The sequence below is a fragment of the Patella vulgata genome, chromosome 2 (genome assembly GCF_932274485.2).
Source record: "Patella vulgata chromosome 2, xgPatVulg1.2, whole genome shotgun sequence".
Taxonomy (NCBI): Eukaryota; Metazoa; Mollusca; class Gastropoda; family Patellidae; genus Patella; species Patella vulgata.
Window position 1 is genome coordinate 75,172,676 of NC_065880.2, and position 23,607 is coordinate 75,196,282.

General features: G+C 37.1%; 1 protein-coding gene across 2 annotated transcripts; it reads left to right on the forward strand.

Moving 5' to 3' along the window:
- Positions 1 to 466: 466 nt before the first annotated feature.
- On the forward strand, positions 467 to 23,260 carry LOC126811407 (contactin-5). Of its 2 annotated transcripts, XM_056099079.1 has the most exons (13): positions 467 to 552; positions 3,781 to 4,017; positions 10,608 to 10,710; positions 11,518 to 11,696; positions 12,100 to 12,297; positions 12,703 to 12,840; positions 14,308 to 14,401; positions 15,392 to 15,579; positions 16,449 to 16,601; positions 16,909 to 17,061; positions 17,924 to 18,226; positions 18,721 to 18,876; positions 21,604 to 23,260. In XM_056099079.1, the coding sequence occupies exons 3-13, from the start codon at positions 10,676 to 10,678 to the stop codon at positions 21,681 to 21,683; spliced, it is 1,677 nt and encodes a 558-aa protein (XP_055955054.1). In that variant the 5' UTR covers positions 467 to 552; positions 3,781 to 4,017; positions 10,608 to 10,675; the 3' UTR covers positions 21,684 to 23,260. The 2 variants fall into 2 exon arrangements, with proteins under 2 accessions (XP_055955054.1, XP_050392955.2); XM_050536998.2 differs by lacking the exons at positions 467 to 552; positions 3,781 to 4,017 and adding an exon at positions 9,390 to 9,497.
- The last annotated feature ends 347 nt before the right edge of the window (positions 23,261 to 23,607 follow it).

Genomic DNA, 23,607 nt, shown 5'->3' on the forward strand with positions numbered 1-23,607 from the left:
TTTTTGGTGCATGTGTAATAATTGCTAATACGGGCACGAATATTTAATGCGTTTCTGAAAAGAAACGAAACCGGATTTCGTTGGACTTCTTTCACTTTATCCATGACGTCATTGTCATTGCCAATTTAAAAGAGGTATGCTATAATTCATAATTGTATTGGACTTTAAAATTGTAATAAACTACATCAACAACAAATGGGAAGAGGGGTTGGTTAGTGGTACTGATCTTACGTCAGGAGACGGTAATAAACGCTTTACTACTTTATTATGTACCGTATGTTGATAAATGTACAACACTGTCTTATACGAGTCGACTATAGAGTTAAATCATTCGACACCAACATCTAGTATCCAACGTCACAGTGATCAAACACAGCAAAGCGATAACTGTATACATAACCTATTTTGTCCTGTATTATATATTGTGGTGTAAGAGTTATGTGTATGTATATAAACTGTCTTATATTAAACGAGAGGTAACAGCTCGACATAAACATGTCATTTCCGGACTAAACTAGGGATTGGCGCCAGGGCCCATGTTCAATGAAAATCGTAAGTCTAAGTTTGTCATTTAAAGCTGAACCCTGATTACAAAACTACAGAAATAATTAAATAAAAAAAATTAACACCTTAAATAATCGCCATACTTGTTTTCAAGTTGTAGAACAATCATGGACGATTGTATGGCGTACAAAAACAAGATGCAGGCAACGCCCACACTCAGTTCATGCCTTGTCAACCACACTGTCCACATCCAGCTAGCAATATTTCAGCTGACTGATTGACATTTTTTCACTATCAGTTTACTGAAAATATTAATGCTACACAATAATTATGTCTGATCAGGTACATATTATTTTACCGGTGTACTTTTGCTCTAAAAATAAGAGAAAAACTGCCTTACCCAAAACAATAACAAATCTACCAACACAAACAATTTTTTTCTTATTTCTTGAAATGTTTTGTACAACAGCGTGGAAACACCAAATAATTTCTAGTATTATAAAGTCTAGTATTATCGTTCCAAAATATATCCAAAGCAGCAATAAAACGGTTGTTCTCTCCATCAAAGAAGTATGTTTTCACTTCAAAATATTCACTATCTTGTGAAGTAGTTATGTCCCTTGATGTTATGTCAACAACATAGAATTGGTTGGCGTTGTTGATAGATTTGTTATTGTTTAGGGTAAGGCAGTTGTTTCTTATATTTAGAGCAAAAGTACACAGTGGTTTACTTATTTCGTCTAATTAGTAAAATAATATGTACCTGATCAGATAAAATAATTAGGTAGCAATAATACTTTCTGTAAACTGTTAGTGAAAAAACGCCAATCAGTCAGGAGGTAAATTGGGAGTTGAAATGGCCCTGCTTGATTTATCCATACCGGCGCATACCGGCTTACCACAGTTCGGCAGTTTCCCCGGCGATGTTACTTGATTTAACCGGAAGTCGACAAAATAATAGCAATATTACTTTCTGTAAACTGTTAGTGAAAAAACGCCAATCAGTCAGGAGGTAATTGGTAGTTGAAATGGCCCTGCTTGATTTATCCATACCGGCGCATACCGGCTTACCACAGTTCGGCAGTTTCCCCGGCGATGTTACTTGATTTAACCGGAAGTCGACAAAAATTCGGCCGCGGCGTACGCCGAATGCGCCGCTTTGTTGGCAGCGGCGATCACCGGCGCAAGATGGTGAACATGTCAACGAGATAAAATTCACGTTAGTTAGGAATGCCATTAAACACAAATATTAAAGCGTTAAAATTAAACAAAATGCTTTAAAGTTGAATTAAGGCTTCGTAAAACCAGATGTTCATATGTCATTTTTTTTTTTTTTTTCAGTAATACTACAAATAATTTTCTGTATTATTTTGCGGTCACTTACTTATAGTAATGCTTTCATGAATACTGTTTTACACGCCCACACTGAAATGTGGTCGTATATTGTCGTCCGTCCGTCCACAATTGCTTGTGGACGCTCTAGAGGCCAAAGCTAACATCCGATCAATGAATTTTGATAACTGAACAGCTAAATCCATGATATTAAATGTTTCGTATTCTAAACGTTAGCATGTGACGGGACTTGATATTTACTTAATGAGTTGTTACTTTTATTCAGATTTTATTGTATTATAAATGTTTCATTACCGAAAAAAGTAAAAATATGCGACAACTCTTGTTGACTGCATGGACGCTTTAGCTGCTGTGGGCTCGTGTTTCGTTGCCTGGCAACCTATCGTTATTAAAACATGTCATGTTACCGGTTTAATATTATCCGACGCCAAATTTATTTTCAGCCGGGTCACTTGATTTGCTCTGATACGGTAACCTGACCGGCGTACGCCTTGTACAAACCGGCTCGCCTATCGGCGGACAAATCAAGCAGGCCCCATGCTAGCCGGATGTGGACAGTGTGGTTGACAAGGCGTGAACTGGATGTGGGCGTGGCCTGCCTCTTGTTTTTGTACGCCGTACAATCGTCCATGATTGTTCTACAACTTGAAAACAAGTATGGCGATTATTGAGGGTGTCAATTTTTTTTATTTGATTATTTCTGTAGTTTTGTAATCGGAGTTCAGCTTTAACTACTAGATTTCACTAATAAATATACGTTACTTCCTGTAAGTTAAGAACAAGTGGTATCCAAAGGCAATATTCAACATCAAAATTTTCCTAAAGTTAAGTTACCTTAACTATTAGTGTTTATAGGCCTCCCACCAGAATTTCTAGCTTGCTTAGAAACACGATTTTGCATTTTGCATCTCCTTGCATCTCCTTGCTACACGGAGTTCCGTGAAAAATGTTTGCTCAAATTCGCTTTATAGGGCCTTATGAAACACTATATTTATACTAAATTCTATATTTATACTAACAATTCTGAATTTGGCATAAATTAAATACTGGCGAAAACACCAGATGCATTAATTCAAAGAGTAGTGTATTGGTTAAATTTTGATTTAAACAAAAATGCTAAAAACATAAAGAAGAAGGGAACACGGTTAGGGCTAAATATTAAGGTCACCTGCAAAATTCGTCAAGGTCTAACGCTAGCCCTAACCCACAATCTCGTCAACAATCACGTCCCCTAAGCCTATTTACATCTCGCGAACTTGCCGAAATCTGCAGGTGGCCTTAATATTTAGATTTTAAAAGGGGGATAACCCGGGATTTCGGAAATCCATTAAATGTACAAGTTTCAAGTATTTACCTCCCTTTATAACATATCAATAATATTATTATTGATAACAGTATTTAGTTTAAACAATTTATTCGATAAACTAAATAGGATCTACTATACAAGTTCTCCCCAGAACTGTTTCTGTTATAACCGCCGTAAACCTTTATCTATCTTCTATATACTAATATTTGTGACTGTCGTTTGTCTGTCTGTTTGTCTGTCTGTCTGTTCGGGGTTGGCGGCTACACTAGGTCTGCCCCGAGTCTGAAATTTGGGGTATAGGGGTAGCTCGGACCGGGGAGTAACATAGTCCAGGTGGCGTTAGTCTACCACTTCCGGTTTCGGGGTTATGACCCCCGAGCGAAGCCGGTCTGTTCGGGGTTGGCGGCTACACTAGGTCTGCCCCGATTCTGAAATTTGGGGTATTGGGGTAGCTCGGACCGGGGAGTAACATAGGCCAGGTGGCGTTAGTCTACCACTTCCGGTTTCGGGGTTATGAATGTCAGTTTATAGTTTAAAATCATCTCACCAGTTACATATTAAACACACATAAACTTTGTCGCAATCAATTATGTTGGTTCGGTGTTAATATTTTTCAGTTGGGATTCTTCTTTGTCCATATTGTTGATAACAGCGAGACTATCGTAAGAAGAGCCGGGAGGGTAAAGTCCAGTCACCAGGGTTAGGGTATATTTAGAAATTTGATGGAGTATATGATGAGTGATTGTGCTTCGTTACCCAAAGTAAAATACACCTCTATCGCTATTGATGGAATACCTACAAAGCAGGTCTCAAATTTTTTAAAGAGAGAGAATTATCGACATGCACATGCACATGTAAGTACATTAAAATATCTGAATCTTAAATTATTACTCGAAAAAGCTCGCAACAAACACAGTTTAAACCATACCGGATTATGGGGAAAAATCATCGGCGATAAAAAAAAAAATAAACCAATCTTCTCCCGATGACTCCGGATGCTCCTGATGTTTTTGCTCATGAGAAATGACACTTATTATGCATCGGAGATGGTCCGGTGGAAGCTCATTAGTGCTTTGGCTATGATCATAAAGCTTCTGGGAATGTCCGCCGAACAATTGACGTGAATCATTGGGGATGGCTCCCAATAATCAGGAAAGCTCCGGGGTACCTTCGCCAGTAATCAACATCATCGAGTATCGGCAGCACTTATTCCTTGGTCATACTAGGCATTTTTTCCTCGGCAATGTACTACTGCGTGCAATTGATGAGCCTCGTGGGTCCTCGGGGAAGCTTCGGAGGCATCGCGAGCCATTTGAAACCATCGGGAGGCCTCGGGTGAACTTCAAAAATGTCAATGCTTGCATTGAATATTCTCCGATATGTTTTCGACGTTTTTCGGGAAAGCCCCGGGGATGCTTCCTTGTCCAAAGTTTTCTCGAATTTTTTTTCCCCGAGACATCCACGTAGCATCGGGGATGTCTAGCCGAAGTATCAGGCGACCTCAAAGGATATTTGAATCGGGGATGCCTCGCGAGATAAAGTATTTCGAGGAAGCTCCGGAGATGCCTCCCCGGCGTGTTTTCCAGACAAAACGTAGAGAATATATCGGGAAAAATTGCAATTCTTGTTTTGCAGTTCTCCCGAGGTCTCACGATGGGTCCACATGGCTCGCGACGCTCCCGAGGCTTCCCTGTGACGCCGGGGGAACCTGTTCCCTACGCCTCCTGAGGCTCATCAATTTTCACCGGTAGTACATTCCCGAGGCAAAAAATGTCCAGTGGGATCTAGGCATTATAGGTTATTATATTTGCTTAAGACGATTGCATTCTTTCACATGGTATGTCCGCCTGGATTACGAATAAGATTTAGATGTTCTGGTAAATGAACTCTTTTGAAATAACAGTTCAGTGGCGTCAAATGTCTATACTTACCAGTTGGTCAAAATTTCGGTACCTATCCTGGGTCATGACAGAATTTCCAGAAACACTGATAGTTAATGTCTCTAACGCTTTCACTTTTATATGTGTTTCCCCGTCTTTAAAAGCAGCGAACTTAGATTCCACAAACATCATTTGAACAAGATATCGTGTAGATTTAGAGTTTGGCTCTCATCGCGTGCTGGAGTGTCCGATTACATGCTAAGTTATTATTATTAATAGTGTTGTGGGGTTTGTTCCCAAATTTTTAGTGGCTGAGTCAGATTACTTTCTGCATAGCCTTCTGGTGATTAATGACTTACAGTAAAAGATGCACTTACAGTAAAAGATGCACTATGTAAGAGCTAAATCTGCCTAATGCAGATCTTTCATATGACTTCCAATGTTATATAAACTATTATTGAGATATTTATTCACATGACAAACCTAATCAACTCTCTAGGTCATCGGTTGGTCGTGATTCAGACACGATCGCCATTTAATGATTAATTTAAAAAGGGTGAATCGAGACTTTGTTTATTATCGTAACAACGGTAGCAATGACAATCGAGACTAAGCTGTTCTTCAAGCGGTCATAACTCCGATCTGAATAAAGTAATTATCTATTTTTTAACTATTATAGCGAGAACTGAAATCTTAGATAATGCATCTTTAAATAAGGAAATAATATTTTCCTCGATTTAGCTTTTATGATTTGTCACTTTCACTTTCGCTGACAAATCAAGTAACCATTTTCCACAACTCGGTTTGTCACTTCCATCAATACTTTCACAATCACTGATGAAAGTGAGGTGGCTTGTCGTTTAAAATGCAACAATAATTGACCGTGGGCGAATTTGATTTATAATGTCTCCGGTCATATCACTGGTAAGCTGATATCGTTGACTTATGAACCCGGGCCTTTTAGTATTAACAATGTTTGTCATTATATCATATAAGTGGCCATTATTTTAAAGGAGCTAAGTCTCTAACTCAATATCATCCAAAGTTTTACACGTTGAAAACACGAATTATTTGTCAATTCAAATCAACATTGATGTTGTTATCTTACCGCGAAAGGGTAGGCTTCTGATATCCAATATTTAAGACAAAATAAACATTTTACCATTGGTACACGAATCGTGTACCGTAGTGCGTTTCATCGTCATTTGTAACAAGTGACCAGAAAGAGCGAGGCTAGACATATTCCACAACTCATGTCATACGGCAACGCCATAACTTATCTGGAGAGCATGCGCAATAGACTGGAATAACCAGACGCTAGAAATTTCTATTCGGTTGAGACTCGTGCCGTATTTCGTTGAACCTAACTGATTTGAAATTAGAGTCAAAACGGAAACAATTGAATTTAAATCAGTTTATATACAATCAGATTACATTATTATGCGTTGCGACCCATTTGGGTCAATTTCTAGGTCCCAAATATTAGCGATTTAGCTCCTTTAAACTAATGTTTAGTTTGTATAGAAAGTGGTTAGAAATTATACATTTGTCTTAAATTAGTAGGTCTATAACAAGCTATAAAAGATGTCACTGCTGGTGTAAAAGCGTGACTATTTATAACAGCCATCACTATTGAATACACAAACTGGGACAATAGTGGCGTGTATCATTCAATAGTAACGGTTTAAACACCTGATTGACCTAACACCAGTCCTAGTTAATGACTTCTGTTTTGATTACTACCAATATAAAAGGACATATTTGATCTGCTAGTGTCGTATATATAGTGTCGTTATGACTTCTGCCTGATTACTACCAGATTTCACTAACTAATAAACATTATGTATATAAAATGACATATTTGATCTACTAGTGTCGTCTATATTCAATTATAAAAGTTATTTAAAATAAATGATGAAAGAATAATGTATTGAAAATTTCAGTCAAATTACTTTATTCTGAACAAAGTTATCACGTAATTTTTGACTAGAAATAGGAGTCAACTCTCTCTTCACCGTCTCCGAGAATGGCCGATCGTTTGATTGACAGGCGTTAACTCCACCAACATAATCTCGATTATCAAGTAACGTTTTCAATGGCTGTGGTACCGTTAGTCATTCGGAGTGAGACGGGGTTGCAATTCAATTAGTTTCACATTTATTTTTACTACAAATTAAAAATAAGACTGTTAATATATAGATAAGAAGCGAAAGTTTGAAAGGAATGGACCAAATCAATGAGGCATAATTATAGCCGACTTCTTAATTGTTAGCCTGCGTGTACTCTTGTAGTTGTACTGTAACTGGTAGGCCTACGTAACTCCCGAAGCAGACAAATAGGAAACAGTGATCCAATGGGGCTGCAATTCAACTGGGGTGATGCGATGTTTATCAATTTCCATATTATTTCTGTAAACGCAAATGGCAAAAGATCGTACAATACCGACATCCAAACTCTCATTTTAACTACAACTAAACATAATATCAAGGCCGTATATATCGAACTTTCAATCAAATTGACTGCCATGCGGCTTTGCTAAAATGATTTAATTTATAATGTTGAATAGAGACTAAATCTCGAATAACAAGTACCGTTGCTACGAAAATAAACAATCTATGCCTCATCTTTCCAAATCTCAAAAACGCGATAGCTTCGCTCAGAATTAAGTCATTTTAATGAAATATTCAATATATTCATTTTGCATTATCTATTTTTGAACTACTATGTCATGAACGACAAGCACAAACCTTACATAATGCATGTTTAAGAACGCAGTTGTACGTCTGAAAAATACGTACCCATGGCTGCACCCATATCTGGGCAAGTAAAATATAAATTAAACAAATATCATCATAACTTTACAGATCACTATTCTCGACTACAAACTATACTGATCTTTTTTCTTCAGAATTTTCATCTGTACAAGTTTAATATCGGAGAAATACCAACGATTTCTCTTTGCTTATCCAGGAAATTACTTCCAACATCTTGACAGACATCTTGAAAAATCAGACATCACATAATTATCTTTTCCCGGATGACGTAGTAAGAATTCGTAGTGTGTCGTTTAAACCCATTGAAGCCAACATAAAAAGTTTTGTAAATAAAAGAACATACATTATAGGCAGTTTCAATAAATACAAAGGTGAAGAAGAAGTCGATATTAATGACCTTGACCTTTGTAACATTCGTCTGATGACCTTAGCAAGTTTCTATACCTGTAAGGATGGACTGGCATACCAACTTGACATATTTGGGAACAGAACAGAAGACTTAGGAGATCATCTGTACTATCACATACAGAAAATCAAAACCATGACAAACAGTCACGTCAGTTCTTGTGTAATGACTCCAAACGATATGGAATTTGGAGACGTTGAGAAACATTTCAAGCCTTACGGCATCTCTAGGAAGCAAATATCATTCTGGGAGACACACATTTTCACCAAAACTCTGTAAAGCCTTGACTTGTCAGAATATATATAGTGCATTATCAAAATTAGTTTTATAATTTTAAAAAAATTACAAGCTACAATTATTCATAACTGTGTCCATTTAGAGTGTATATAGGTTTCTGTTGATTTCACAACTCCATCTATTGTGATCAACGTCGGCTGGTAAAGTACATATTTTTGATTCAATATCGCACCAATTCTTCTCAGAGAAACCTGTAATATACTAGTCGTGTACATTATTTAGTAGTGGTTTTAACTTAAGGGATTCAATAAACGGTCGTATAATTTGCTTTACTGTAGGACAATATCGCACTAATTCTTCACAGAGAAACCTGTAATATACTAGTCGTGTACATTATTTAGTAGTGGTTTTAACTACTGTTGTATAATCTGCTTTACTGTAGGACAATACTGCGTGTGTTAATTGATAGTTAAAAGGGATGATCTAGGTTTATTGTGAATATGATGCATCTATTATTATAAATACATGTAGTTACACTTATTTCTTAGTGAAATTAATATTACCACTTTAGTCGAGTCTTACGTTCTTTATTCACTTAATTCTAATATCGACGAGATTTTTTTGGGGAAAATATGTCTTTGTACAAAACTTGTTTCTCCACAAGATCTGAAGACGTTTATTTTCCGGGTTGTCGTGTAAATAGTAAGCTGATTCACGGTCGATCGTTTCATGTTATCTCTTTGTCGCATCTTTTGACTAATAAAGACAGCTTACGAGGACGGAAATAATACAATATGATGCCACCAGGAAATTTTTTCTCGATAATAATGATTAGACCGTATCGTCGTGTAACTGTATACTAAACGGGAAATAGGAGTCAACAGTGAATCAGAATTAAATTAGCAACATTTAATTTCTTCATTACAAACTTACAAGTTGAATGAGGAGTTTAGATATGTGATGGGCAACAACAATAATGTATTTATGTATAAAGATTTTATGTGTTTTACTATGTTATGGTGGAACTCAAGCTGAAGGTAAGGGCTAGGTCCCACTGGGCATTTTTTTGCATAGGCGATGTGCTTCCGATGGAAATTGATGAGTCTCAGGAGGCATCTGGAACGGGTGTCCCGAGGAAGCTTCAGGAACGTCGCGAGCCATCTGGAACCATCGGGAGGTCTTAGGAGAACTGTTGCATTGAAATATTTGCTGATGTGTCCCCAACGTTTTGTCGGAAAAACAGGCCGGGGCGTACCCCCGGGGATTTCCAGATCAACGGGGAACTTCTGGGAATGCTTCTCTGGAGCTTCCGCGAAATATTGTTTCCCCCAAGCATCCGTTGTTCAAAACGAAATGTACTTTATGCAGAATCCAGCCAATCCGCGCATTGGGAATAGTACACTTTTCATACGTCGCCGAAATTTTGGGGATGCAACCCCGTGATCGGGAATTTGTTACCGAAGGTCATCGAATGGTCCGGCTCCAATTTTTAATTGAAACAGAGTAATAATTCTGGAAATATCTTTACTTAAAAAAAAAAAAAACTTGGATGATAATTGATCTGTTATATCTGTTTCAAAGTCAAGCTGGTATCTTAAATGAGAAATCCCTATAGTTTAGTGTATATAAAACTTGGATGATTTTGGATCTCATACATGTAGTGTAAGTGTGTGGATAACCATATCTTAACGATATTCCTTAAATGACTTCCATAACCGTGTTAAGGACACCAAACCACCATTATGTCGTCACATTTTGCTTTTGATTTGACATGCTTAAACTACTTTGATTTACGGTTTTCCTTTACTGCGATTTAGAGGACATGTTTGAATATTGTGACTTATGCTCTAATAGACTTGCTTCCCATCTCAGATTGGACGGAAATGGCTTTAAACGTCTCATCAGCAATATATTTTGGTTATTTGTTTTCTTGGGTAATTTGTCCCGGGGATTTCAAACTGCCATTAGGCTTTTATTTTATGTGCATGCAATGTTCCTCTCACACGCATTTGTGAATATCACGAAGATTCTTGCTGGGACATTCCAGTCGAGAGCCCGATCAGTAGTATACCATACTTACTCGAATTTCTCGTCCCGTAATATTAAAGAAATTAAATACAGATTTAAAAAATAATATTTTTATTTAGTTCGTCTACCACCAACTATATCACACGTCGAACAACCTCTATATTTTCGTGATAGTACAGATGTTTACATGTTTTGTGAAGCACATGGAATACCCAAACCTCGGTAAGTTCTCGTATTCTTACTCTACGGAAGATGCATTTGACATTGTATTAGAACCAGTGACATACCTATGGAACTTTTTTTTAACCATTTTGCTACAATCACAAAAGTTTCAATCCCCGCTTTTCGTAGAAAGCAATGGGTTATTTAAATAGATTTTTTCCGTGGGTCTGTCTGTCCTTAAAATATTTTGGAACACGATAAATCTCCTTCTACATGTACTTGAGGTAGAAAGTTCAAACCCGGTTTAGATGTTCAATATAGGCGGATGACGTCAACTGCCAGAATATCGCCAGTCAAGAGACGACAAGCCTCAAGATCGGTCGCATTATTTCTGTAACGCCCTTCTTGTTTATTTCTTTTTTTCATTTTGAGAGAAGCATGTATCATTACAAGACCTGGCTGACAGATCCATCCGCTTGATTTGATATTTGTTGTTTATTTCTTGAAATCTCTATGTAGTTTGTCTTGTCCGCAGGTTTGTCTTGTCGGTTTTGTTTTGTGTGTAGTGCGGTCCTCCTGCACTTTCTATTCGATGTCATTTTGATGTACATCAATGGAAACGAGTCACTAAGGTTCTAAGAAAAAGATGAAATTATCACAAAATAAGGACAAATTTAGATGCTCATGTCATGGACTAAAAGTCTATATTTGCCCTTTACTGTGATATAGTGTACTTATATCTTCATTTCTTCTTGTGGAGGGGATCACATAACCATGCGTTATCTTATAGATATCAAGCTTTCTTAAAACTAAAGACATTTTGGAATTTGGATATTTCTTGTCTGTTTTATGTATTTCTGTTCACAGTTTTAAATGGAAACGTAATGGAATTGTGATAACAAAAAATGATTTTATGGAATTTAGCCCAGTTTTAGGGAATTTAACCATTTCCAACGCCACTCATCATGAAGAAGGAGACTATCAGTGTGTAGCTGAAAATAAATGGGGTACAAGTCTGTCCACCCCAGCACCACTTGTCTATGCAAGTAAGTTTCCACACTCTGTTTAGATACATTTAACACCATTTCTTCTGTCCACATCATGTCTCGTTGTGGGGCCACTGTGACACTCGCTAAGCAAGAGGTCCCGAGTTCGACCATTGTTGGTTGAGAAAGTACATTGGTTTTTTCCAGTGTGGTTTCACCTTGTCAATGGTGCGGGGCGAAGGGCCCTGACTTCGGTCTTTCGAATGAAACGAAAAACCGATTTACCGTGTACACGTTGGCGTGCACGTAAAAAAACAACATATATTTTCTATTTTCTCTTTAGAATCGCCCCATGACTAATTTAGCTTTGGCTCCTAAAACTCTAGGTTCAAAATTTCGCTTCTACACCCCTTCCAGATTGTCATTATGAGTTATTAATATTATATCAATTATATATATTTAGGATTAGACCCATTTAGTACAAAAACGGATCAACAAACATATAATGTTAAAGAGGGTGAGAGTGTAAGTATAACATGTGAGAACATACCAGAATCCAGACCTGATCCCATTTTCTCCTGGTATCTCAAAACAATTTTTACTGGTAAAAGTGATGCTACAGAAATTAAAGAAGGAGACAGCTTAGCTATAGATGTAAACGGTATAGTACTAGTATATTTTTATTAAGTAGACAGGACAATCTCGGGGACAGAAATCCAAATTTGGAACGAATTTGGAGGTCTTTGGGGAGGGACCACCCTTTGTAGAATGAGTTCCATGTCAGTTGTTTTGGGGTAATGTCTTTGGCGTGTCAGAATTTTAAGGATGATATTGTTACAGGTACGAATATATTTCTAAAGTACCGGTCAGGATCATCATAAGAATAATATGTATCGAGAACTGATCGGGGGAGGGGGGCAAGCGCAACCATTTGTTTAAACCAGCTGTTTTTGCATTTGAAGAAGATGCTGGAGTCGTTTTGGGGATCTACCTGGCCGATATCCATTGTGTGAGCTAATAGTTCGTGGTATTTAAACATTGATTGGCCAAATTTTTATTTCTTCAGGGACTCTCCATTTGCTGAACACTAAACTAGATGATATTCAGTCGGATAAAGTATATCTCTGCGGCGTTACAAACAAAGTACTAAACACGATTGTTCTTGGAAGTGAAACACGTATAACGATGGAGGAAAATACTCAAGGTACCATCAATAATAAATTTGTATTTAACGAATTAATTTTAGAGTCAGTCTAAAAATGTTTGTATTCTTTCTTAATAGATCAACCGATAACACTTCTTAATTATTTGTCATGTTCGCATAGTTAAATATTGATTGATTTATATTCTCCGCTTTCTATTGTATCATAAAATCCGAGGTTCCACATGTTTTTATATTCTAACACACGATCAATAATAGATCTTTTTGAAAAAGTATATCTGCCTCCGTCTAATGTTTGCCCATAATTAAAGAAACCGTTGGTGATACCATCAGTGCAGTACTGTCATAGCCTTTAATATAGCATATCATTGCTGGAAAACAGCAACCGTCCACATTTGTTTAATTGCCGTAATTAAGCGGTAGTTTTTTCTACATTTAGTCATAATTTAGGATGACGCACACGTTAAAGATGCATTTCGAAAAAGTATATCTGCCATGCCCATGTCTAATTGTTATCCTTAATTAAAGAACACGTTGGTGATATCATCATTGCTGCACTGTCATAGCTTTTAATATGGCATATCATAACTGGAAAACAGCAGTCGTCCACATTTTGTTTAATTGTCGAAATTAAACGGTAGTCTTGTTACTACGCTTAGACATTATTTAATATGGCGTGCACGTTAAAAACTCATTATGTAAGAGTTAAATCTGCCTATTGCTGGTCTTTTTTCTGGCTTCAAATGTTGTATAAATTATTATTTAGATATGTATGCACATGGTAAATTCATAATCAACTCTCTATGCCATCGGATGGCTTAGAACTATATTGCCATTAATAATTTATTAATAGAATAGATAATCGAGACTTCGTTTATTATCATGTCATTGGTACTTGACAGTCGAGATTATTTACGCTATATCTTGTCAAAACTTCAAACACTCATAACTTTGCTCATAATAAATTAATTTGGCTGATATTTTCAAAATGTAATCATTTTTCTTTAACTATTCGGTGTGGTCTCTGTTAGTCGGCATTGTTACCTATAATTTATGTTTTGGTGATTTATCACCACCAGAGGTCATTGGAGAACCTCTGTTCAATCATCGATCTGGATCGATAGGACACTTATCTCGCCAAGATGCTTACAACTCGGTAGCTGTGATGGGTTCAGAAACGCCTTGCCAGAAAAAATATATTGTTTGAATGCTCCAGTGTGTATTAAAGGAAACAGAAAATCTCATCTACTGCGATGTAATTTTCGCCGATTGTCTCTTAATCTGTCCCAGCCAACAGCAAATAGCTCCAAATTCCATATACGACAATGTGATTTTCAACACCTCTCCTCCAGTTACAATTCCATTAATCCTGCCTCCCCGACTGAATGCTTACCAACATTCCCAGCACTTGTTGTCAGCACTCAAAGTAAAATATCAAAATAAAAACCCGTAATTCGTACCTGTACGTTCCACTGCTATCGATCAGTTTATTTTCAATTACAATTTCAGTTTCAAGTACAAAACCTCATTTACTGACGGCAACACATGAAGTGACAGAGGTGATTGGTAAAACTGTTGTTTTACAATGTATTTTCGGCGGAAGGTTTGTCTTTTTAAAATTAAGTTGTTGTTTTAGCTTACAGTCTGGTGGGATGTATATATAGCAGATTTTTGGCCGCATTTTAAATACACACCGAGAGTGTCCTCACGTTGCAAAAATCTCGAAAAATATATATGCAACACTCTAACCTTGATTACTTTTCATTATTACGGGGGGGGGGGGGGGTGGTGGTGGCCGAGTCAGATGTTGTGGTTTCGATTTCCCGCTTGTATGTAAAAGGAGCAGGGTCGCCTGTTTTCTCCGGGTCCTCCCACTGCTAAAGACCCCTACACGGAAGAGAATTATTGAAATACATTTAAACCATATTTTAGTCCCGAAATGACCTCGCTTGTGTCGAGTGGACGTTAAGCCCCATTTCCCTCTCTCCCATCGAGAATATTATATACGAAACATTATAGACAGAAAGGGGAAATGTCCTAATTGAGTGCATCAAGATAATTAATTTGTATAATCGAAAAAAAAATGTAGCCTAACTAGTATTCTCGGAAAGAAAACTACTACTAAACCAAAAGATGGCGCTCCGAACCGTAGCCTATAGTTACTAAAATCTCAAACCCCGCGTCTTATTCTAAATATTACTATAATTCGGGATTGTTCACATTAGATGTTTTTGGAGCTGCATTAATTGATACATGTATTCACAATAGGCCAGATCTGAAACATGCAACTGCTGGCCTGTCATGTGCATTGATAAACTATCACGTTCAACCTGGTGTACACGAGCTGTCCTGGTGTACACGAGCTGTGTTTAATTGTCCATTAATTGCTAAAAAAAATCGGAGATGTCCGCATCACAGCGTCGGGCAACTGGAATCGACGTTTGTCTAAGGCAACGAGTTGACAAATGTCAAATAAGTACAAAAAGTCCTGTGTATTGGGTAGCAATCTATTGACTAATCAGTTGTAAAAATGAACCCAGCTATAATTTTTATATACGGAATCGAATTAAATTTAATGTTAATATATTTATAGCCCTGTGTCTGATATCAAGTGGTTTAGCTCATCTGGAGCGGAATTGGTAACAGATGGCGTGAAATATGACGTGGTAAAGTTCGGGCGACAACTTACGATACAAAATATTGATGAAACTGATGAAGGGTCGTATTCGTGCGTAGCGTCAAATGGTGAAGCAAGAGCTAACGTTAAACTGAATGTTACATGTAGGTACCGATATTTTAAAAGGCATTATCACTTTTATCAAGAAAATAAATGCAATTATTTTTTCGATCAGTAAAATGACCTGAACACTGAACTATTTGGCAAGCTTCTTTTAATCACTTGGGAGCCGCTGTGGCTCAGTGCGTAAGTCACTGACTCGCCAACTGGGAGGTCCAGGGTTCGCTACCGGTGTTGGCTGAGCATGTTACTTGGTGCAGGACGGAGTGCCTGGCAAGAACATTGTCTATTCGTTCGGATGGGACAAAAACCGAGGCTCCATGTATACATTAGTGTACAGTAAGGAAACAGTTGGAATTCAAAAATAGAACAGGCCACAGTGCCGCTGTCCAGGAAATAAAACCCTCATTGCAAAATGAATGACGTAATCCCATCTACATTAGCCCAGTCGGTGCTGATATGTAGGAAGTTAAACCCCATTCCACTTATATTCCCTTTCTTTTCTTTTAATTCCTTTAAAAAATACCCCTATAGTATATCTTAATAGGTGTTCGAATTTTTTAAAAACAAAAACAAACATATTAACTGACTTCAGTATTCGAAAGAGTAACTTGAATAAATTTATACCGAAACACGAAAATACACGTGCTGCGTACAGAGAAAGCATATTGTACGACTGTCTTGTCATTCTTCGGAAGTGGTCAACTTTAGAATATGAAAATGCATCATAATCTGGACGTAATCAAATTCTGTTTGACCGAATCCAAAAAAAATCAATTGATAGACCAATTTGTCATCAATTTCGAAAACAGAAAACTCTTTCTTTTATATACGTTATTAGCTGCTTACAGTTATCAAGGAATTCAACATTACGATGCATGTAAGACTTATGCCTAATGTTGACATTTTTCAGCTCCACCGATTTGGATAAAAACCATTATCTCTCGGCATGCCGTGGAAGGTGATGATGTGACATTTTACTGCAAGGCAAGGTCCGCCGCCGGGGAACGTCCAGTATCAATGACTGAGTGGTATATAAATGGTGAATCATTAAGCTTACAGAAAGGTGAGTCATATCGATTAAAGCCCAACGTTGTAGTTGATTTAACAGGCTTTGGTGGGGTGAAGACCATTTTGAGGGGGCATGTGTGTGTTTTTGTGTTAGGGTAAGGGGAAAATTTAGAAAATGGTGATTTCTTGAACATATCAGAAATGAAATATAATAACAATAATATTGCCACAATTCTATGCTAAAATATGTTGTTTTCAGGGGACACCCAACTTTTAGAAGAAACAATATCTATTTTGTGAGGGCATGTCGGTTAATTATTATCCTTTCATCATCTGGTTTCTTTTTTGTTTTGTTTTTTTAGAAGCGGAAAATGGTCGGCAGATCGAACTCAACCCAGATCAAACTACCCTCACTATCAAAGGAGTTTCACGTGATCGAGACATTATGTGTATCCAGTGCCGATTGTCGAATAGTGTTGGCTCAATTTTTAAAGATGGTTTCCTGAATGTCTTAAGTAAGATTTTTGAAAACATCTCAATGCCAGAAATTTATGGATGACAGGGGAGATCACTGCATGTTATTTATCGAGCGTGTGTACCTGGCTAATACATTCTGATTAAAACACAAATCATATTTCGTTTCGTTTTTTTATAGTTCAAAATGTCGTTTTACATGTCTTTATTACACTAGGATCTGGAAGAGTTATTGTATAACCCGCGTCTTGGTTGAGCCAATCGAACGGGGTTAGCCAATGAAACGGTCTGTTGCTGCGTGTTCATGGCGTGTAGTGCGCATAACTGTGGGTAGACATTCGCAGAGAAGACAAAGCAAAAGTTGTATTGTCAATTACCCACTAGAAACATCAACGCTGATTTGTATGATCAAAAGCTTCGCACATGACCCCTGACGCGACCTCCCACTACAACCGGTCAGATCTTCATGTAGTAGAGGTAATCGAAAGTATAAAATAACGAAACGAAATATAGCTATCTGGTGACAGACATGATATGCAAATTGCTATGAGAGAGATTTTGTCCGGACAGCGACGCTACAACCTACTCTTATTTCGAGGATTCTTCGACTTGACCCTTGCCAACCCCTCCATCCTGCACCATGTCACAAGATGAAACAAGGAATTGTTTAGGCCAACATCGTGTTCGAGCCCGTTTTTCCTATTTAGGGAGCCGGTGCCTTACTCGCTGAGCTACCGTGGCCACTCTGTTTGATATGCAAGAACTGTCACTGGTAGAGCACGGTTGTCATAGAAATTTGGTTTGATTGCAATAATCTGGTGTAAAATAAGAAAACACAGGCAAAAAGAAATTGTAATCCAATATGAGTTCGATTGGTAACAATGTAATATAATTTATTTTCAGAACCGATCAAAATCTGGTCCCGACCACCGAGTACTATTATTTACAATCAAGAAGAAGTGATTGATTTTTCTATAAACGCTTCAACAGATCCTAGTCGCACAATTGACAGAAAATGGTTCTTGAATAACAATGTCCTGGTGCCTTATCAAACATATTTCGAATATGACAGTGTTACAGGGACATTTCTATTTAATACGACTTTAGTGAAACCAGAAAATTTGGAAGCCATGATGGGACTGTACACGTGTCAATTATCACATCCAGACCAAACCGTAAACGTCACGTTCACTCTCAAAACTAACGGTAGGTTCAGCTTTGATAGCCTAAATCCAAAAATAGTATTGCTCGCGAATGAAGAATTCATCAAACCTTATTTGTTAGACAAGAATCTGGATGCGGTGCCTTGATATCAGCACCATTACAATAGGCCAGAGTAGTAAGTGATGCTGTCAGGCTTGCGAGGTCCAAACAATAAAATCTTTCGGGGTGGGTGTGACTTATGGTTATAAACATTATTTGACAAAAACAATTCTCTATCTCGGATTAAATAATCTCTACAGTCACTAAAAGAAAAGCTACTCCAAATTGATCGAAAACGTGTTATCCAGAAATGTGGCATTCGCGATTCGTATTGAGGTTTGGGTCCCTGAACGCAACTGATATCGAGATCAAGAGGATCCTTTCTTTCCTGTTTAGCCCCTTACATACTAATTTGATATAGCGTAATCAGGATTAACATATGGCGTAAGATGATGTAAGTGATGATTATATATAATTGACCTGTTTTTTCTTTAAAGATACATCGGACACATCCGATTCTATGGCAGATCTAGCAAAAACATCTAGTAATATTTATATCATAGGTGTAATATGTGGTGTTTTAATACTGGTCTTAGCCCTTGTCGTCATCCTCGTGCTATGGAAACAACGTAACCCAAAGGGTGTTTATAACTGTAAGTAACCTGGCTATCATTCTAATTAAAACTGCGAGATGTTCTTTTACTTCCATGTATTCTTTACATCGACAGCTACCGACATGATTAATAAAAACGGTAGGTGTTGCGTTGGCTCTAGGAACAGCTCGCTAAACAACCAGTTGGAATTTGAAAAAAGAGTAGGGCGTAGCGCCGTTGTCCGCGGGGAAATCCCCCATAGCACACTATGTAGTGTGTGTATGCGTAGTTGCACTCAGTAGCATTATAGGGAAAATTTTAGACTGGATTATACTACATAGAAGCAAGAATGTTTTCGTCTCCTCCGACTTACAATATGGATTCAAACCTAAGCATTCTACTATACATTGTTCATTTGTTTTAAATGAGGTTATAAGGTATTATCACAATAAGAAATCAGATGTTTTTGTCTGTTATTTGGACGCAAGTCGGGCCTTTGACCGTTTAAATTTTATCAAGCTCTTTAAGTTACTTGTCGAAAGAGGTATATGCCCGTTAATTGCTCGCTTATTGTTAAATTTATATACCACTCAAAATGTTCAAATCCGTTGGGCTCAATGTACAACACAGCCTTTTTGTGTCTCAAATGGTGTTAAGCAGGGTGGAGTTCTTTCCCCAATTTTATTTAGTATATATTTTGATGAATTGTTGTCTCGATTAAGAAACAGCAAATTTGGTTGTCATGTCGGTCACGTTTATACTGGAGCTCTGGCTTATGCAGATGATGTGACGCTTGTTACGCCATCTCGTCATGCCCTGACAAAACTCTTGCAAATAGCCAATGATTATGCTCAAGAGTATGATGTAAACTTCAACCCAGAAAAGAGTAAACTTGTTTTTCTGAATCACGATAGAACCAGGAATGACGATATAAATATTGACAGAATATTGTTCAATGGAAAATATATAGAATTAGTCAAATCTGAAATTCACCTAGGTAATTTACTTGATCACGATACAAAAGAATCTCAAGTCAATAGATGTATCAATAATTTTTTATCACGGGTCAATATAACTTTAAGTGAATTTCGATATGCCTACTCTTCTCTTAAATATAAATTGTTCAAAACTTATTGCATGCCTCTGTATGGATCCCAATTGTTAGACTATTCGCATAAGTCAATTGGTAAGCTGTATTGTTCATGGAGAAAGTGCATTCGACGATTATGGAATTTACCTCAACATGCCCACAGTAACTTATTAAATCTGATATGTTCGGATTATCCTATAAAAGTTCAGTTATTGAAACGTTTTGTTAAATTTATTCACACAGTACTTTGTAGCAAGAATCAGGCTACTTTTATATGTGGTCAGTTAGCTTTAAATGGTAGTTTGTCGTCTGCATGTAATAACTTGAATTTAATTTCATATAGATATAATATCAATAAGTACGACATAGGTAAATTGTGTGTCCATACTATACTACAGAAACTAACATCAATCGATAATGTTGATGATGTTACTATGCAAACTGTAAGTGCAATAAATGATATGATTTTATTAAGGGATCAAACGTTTTGTAAAACGGATAAAAACAATTTAAATGAAATTATTCATCACTTGTCCACATATTAGACATTTAACTATGAGAATGTATATTTTTTGTATATTTATTACTTTTCTCATAGTTTTGTAAGTATTTGTGTATTGTGTACTCAATTTAGTACGAAATAAATATATTATTAGCCCTTAGATGAATAAAACTAACTATATTGAATAGCAATAATAATTATTACTTAGCTTTTATTACAGCGACGTTTCAACTAGGCTTCCCTGGTCTTCGTCAAGCATTAGACTAGTTGATGCAGAAAAGTATGATGTTAAACCGGATTTCAGTTCATTTAAGGAATGCGTCTTCTGTACCCTTGATAGCAGCATAATAATAGATCCGAAATGAAATGGGGTTTAATTTCCTACTGTTCTGCTTCGACTGGGGTAATGAAGACGGGCATGTCATACCGTGTTCTATAAGTATGATATTGTCCGGACAGCGGCATACTCTTACCTTAAATTCAAACTGTCAAGGGATCTTTTACGCACGCGCCAATGTATACACGGGATCTCGGTTTTTCGTACCATCCGAATGGCTATATTTTTTTACTTGTCAGCCCTTCAGTCCTGCACCACTGACCAAATGGAATCACGACGGAAAATCCCGATGAAATTTCTCGGCCAACGCGGGGATCGAACACGGGACGTCCAATTAGCGAGCCATTGTCTTACTGACTGAGCCACCTTGGCTCCCTAATCCGAAATGATTTTTCTATACCGACTGGGCTCATGATGATGGGCATACGCCATACAGTGTGCTATGACGGAAAGTTATCAAGGACACTGACAGCAGAGCTGCGGCCTACTTTTATATTGAGTTCCAACTGTCAATGGTTCTTTTACGTACATGTCAATGTGTACAAGAAGTCTCGGTTTTTCGTCCCATCCGAAAGACTAGATAGCTGTCAGGTCCTAGTCCTGCTTCACTGACAAGGGGAAACCACACCGGAAAATCCCGAGCCAGCGTCTTACTCACTGAGCACCACGACTCCTTCCGTGGCCGACCGAAAATCAAAGTCGTTCAAATGATTTTGTGGAATTTTCTGTATCGAGCTACGTATACAACTGACGAAAAAATCAGTACATAATATTGGCATAAATTTAATAGACAAATAAATATTTTAAAATAATTAGAAAAAATCTATATGTTAGTCGTTCCATTTTTGTGTTTTACAGTGGGTGCTGAAGAGAAGAAGAACTACAATCTAACACCGATCGATGAATTGGAAACAGAAGAACTTCGTATCGACAATTGAATACTTTGAATGAAAGTACACGCCAGTAATACTCTAAATAGGTCGTAAAGCCCGTACGTCAATAATACTCTAACCCGATCACAAGACCTATACGCCATTAATACCCTGTCAGTAATACGTTGCCAAGACCTGGGTCCGTATTCAAGGTTTTCTTAAAGTTGAATAAAAATACTTAAATTGTCCGCTTAACTAAGTGTGTTATATTAAATCGGTATTCATAGGCTGTATGTTACATATCCTTGGCTATGCGAAAAACTTAATACACTTAAATTATGGAATACCCCCAATCGCCAAAAAGCATGAATTTCTAACTTATGAAATAACCCACCACTGCCAAAAATCACGAATTTCTAACTTCACACGCAAGTTATGTCCCATTAAGAGCACTACTCACACTAAACTTGGACTGTCTGTTTACAGTTAGCTACGCTTGAGAACACACACAAAGCTAGTTGACCGACATTTTAATACCTAAATCGACGATATATATATAGTCGACAACTCAAAGTATAATTCGATAATTATAAAAAAAAATGCTTATTACGCTTCAAATTAATATCATTTAGTCTGTTCTTTTCATTTTAAAAAGCAGACATCTTTAATACATTTTCTCTTTTAATATGAACTTAAACAATATATAATATACAGTAGAATCTGTATGAGCAGCCACTCCTATTCAGCGACATCTCCTTGTAAGCGGTCACGATAAATTCCCCCCGTAGAAATTCTGTTGTTTTATCTCTTTATTCAACGGTCACTCCTCTAACGCGGCCAGCGGTCACTATTTTACTAATAAATTCAACAAAACATCGCCCATTCAACGGCCATTGTTGAATGATACCATCTTGTCGTTCTTTGTAACACCCCCGCTAACCCGGGATTATCTGTTAATTAATCTTTTGTTTTATTAAACGACTAACCTGATCATTGTTTTCACGCGTAACGACACATTATTTGATACTGATTGAATAAAATAAAAGTACCGAGTTTTGTCACGATCATCTAGTATCTCTCTTAGCGCCTCCTATAATATTACATACAGAGTTACACCCCCTGTAAATAGGTGATAAAATTGGCGATGTTTTTTGTTCATGTGCTTTTTTGATAAAATAAAATGAATTCATCGATTTTCTTCACAAAAATGGATAAATATTATCGAATGCATCACAATGGTAGACAGTAGTATCGAAGGTTGGTACAAAATGACAAGTTTACAGAAGTTATGTTCGAGATTTGAGTAAAGAATTTTCGTCCGGCGCAAGATTCAGCGACGGCCAAATTTACCGCTTCCAATGCATCCAAGCGTAATATTTAATTTATGTCGGCACAAAAAGCAACGAGATTTTATTAAGAGGCCACTCCCGTTAACTTATGTCCGAGATTTGAGTAAAGAATTTTCGTTCGGCGCAAGATTCAGCGACGGCCAAATTTACCGCTTCCAATGCATCCAAGCGTAATATTTAATTTATGTCGGCACAAAAAGCAACGAGATCATAAAATAAATATTTTTATTTATCTTTTGTGTTCTTTTAAAATAAATTTATTTTTTAAATAAACAAATATATATTTTCGTTGGACTTGGTTTGTGTTAAATAGATGTTGAACCCCCCTTGCCATTCTCTCTGATACCAGAAAAAAATAAAAGCCAATGCTGAAAGGTTACTTGGTAGCTTAAAATGGTTGTGCCTGTTGTCTAACATACATTATGCAGGAGCTTAATCTGGCTGTAGGTCTTTCTTCAGGCCTGAAATGTTATCTAAATTATTAATTAACTTTTCCAGACCGTAATCAACCCTCGATGTCATCGCTAGCCTGCGATTTTACTGGATTATTTTATCGTATCGACTATAGTATTGATGATCGAGGCTAGGCCCAAAATTCAATCGCTAAGTTCTCGATTCAGAGAAGATCAATTTGATTGAAA

Bases quoted from the DNA above. Each gene is read 5' to 3' on its own strand.
- LOC126811407 (XM_050536998.2), top strand. From the start codon at position 9,437: ATGTATTTATGTATAAAGATTTTATGTGTTTTACTATGTTATGGTGGA. The intron at 12,841-14,307 runs GTACCATCAATA...TTACAATTTCAG, and splicing joins GATGGAGGAAAATACTCAAG to TTTCAAGTACAAAACCTCAT. The intron at 16,602-16,908 runs GTGAGTCATATC...TTGTTTTTTTAG, and splicing joins ATCATTAAGCTTACAGAAAG to AAGCGGAAAATGGTCGGCAG.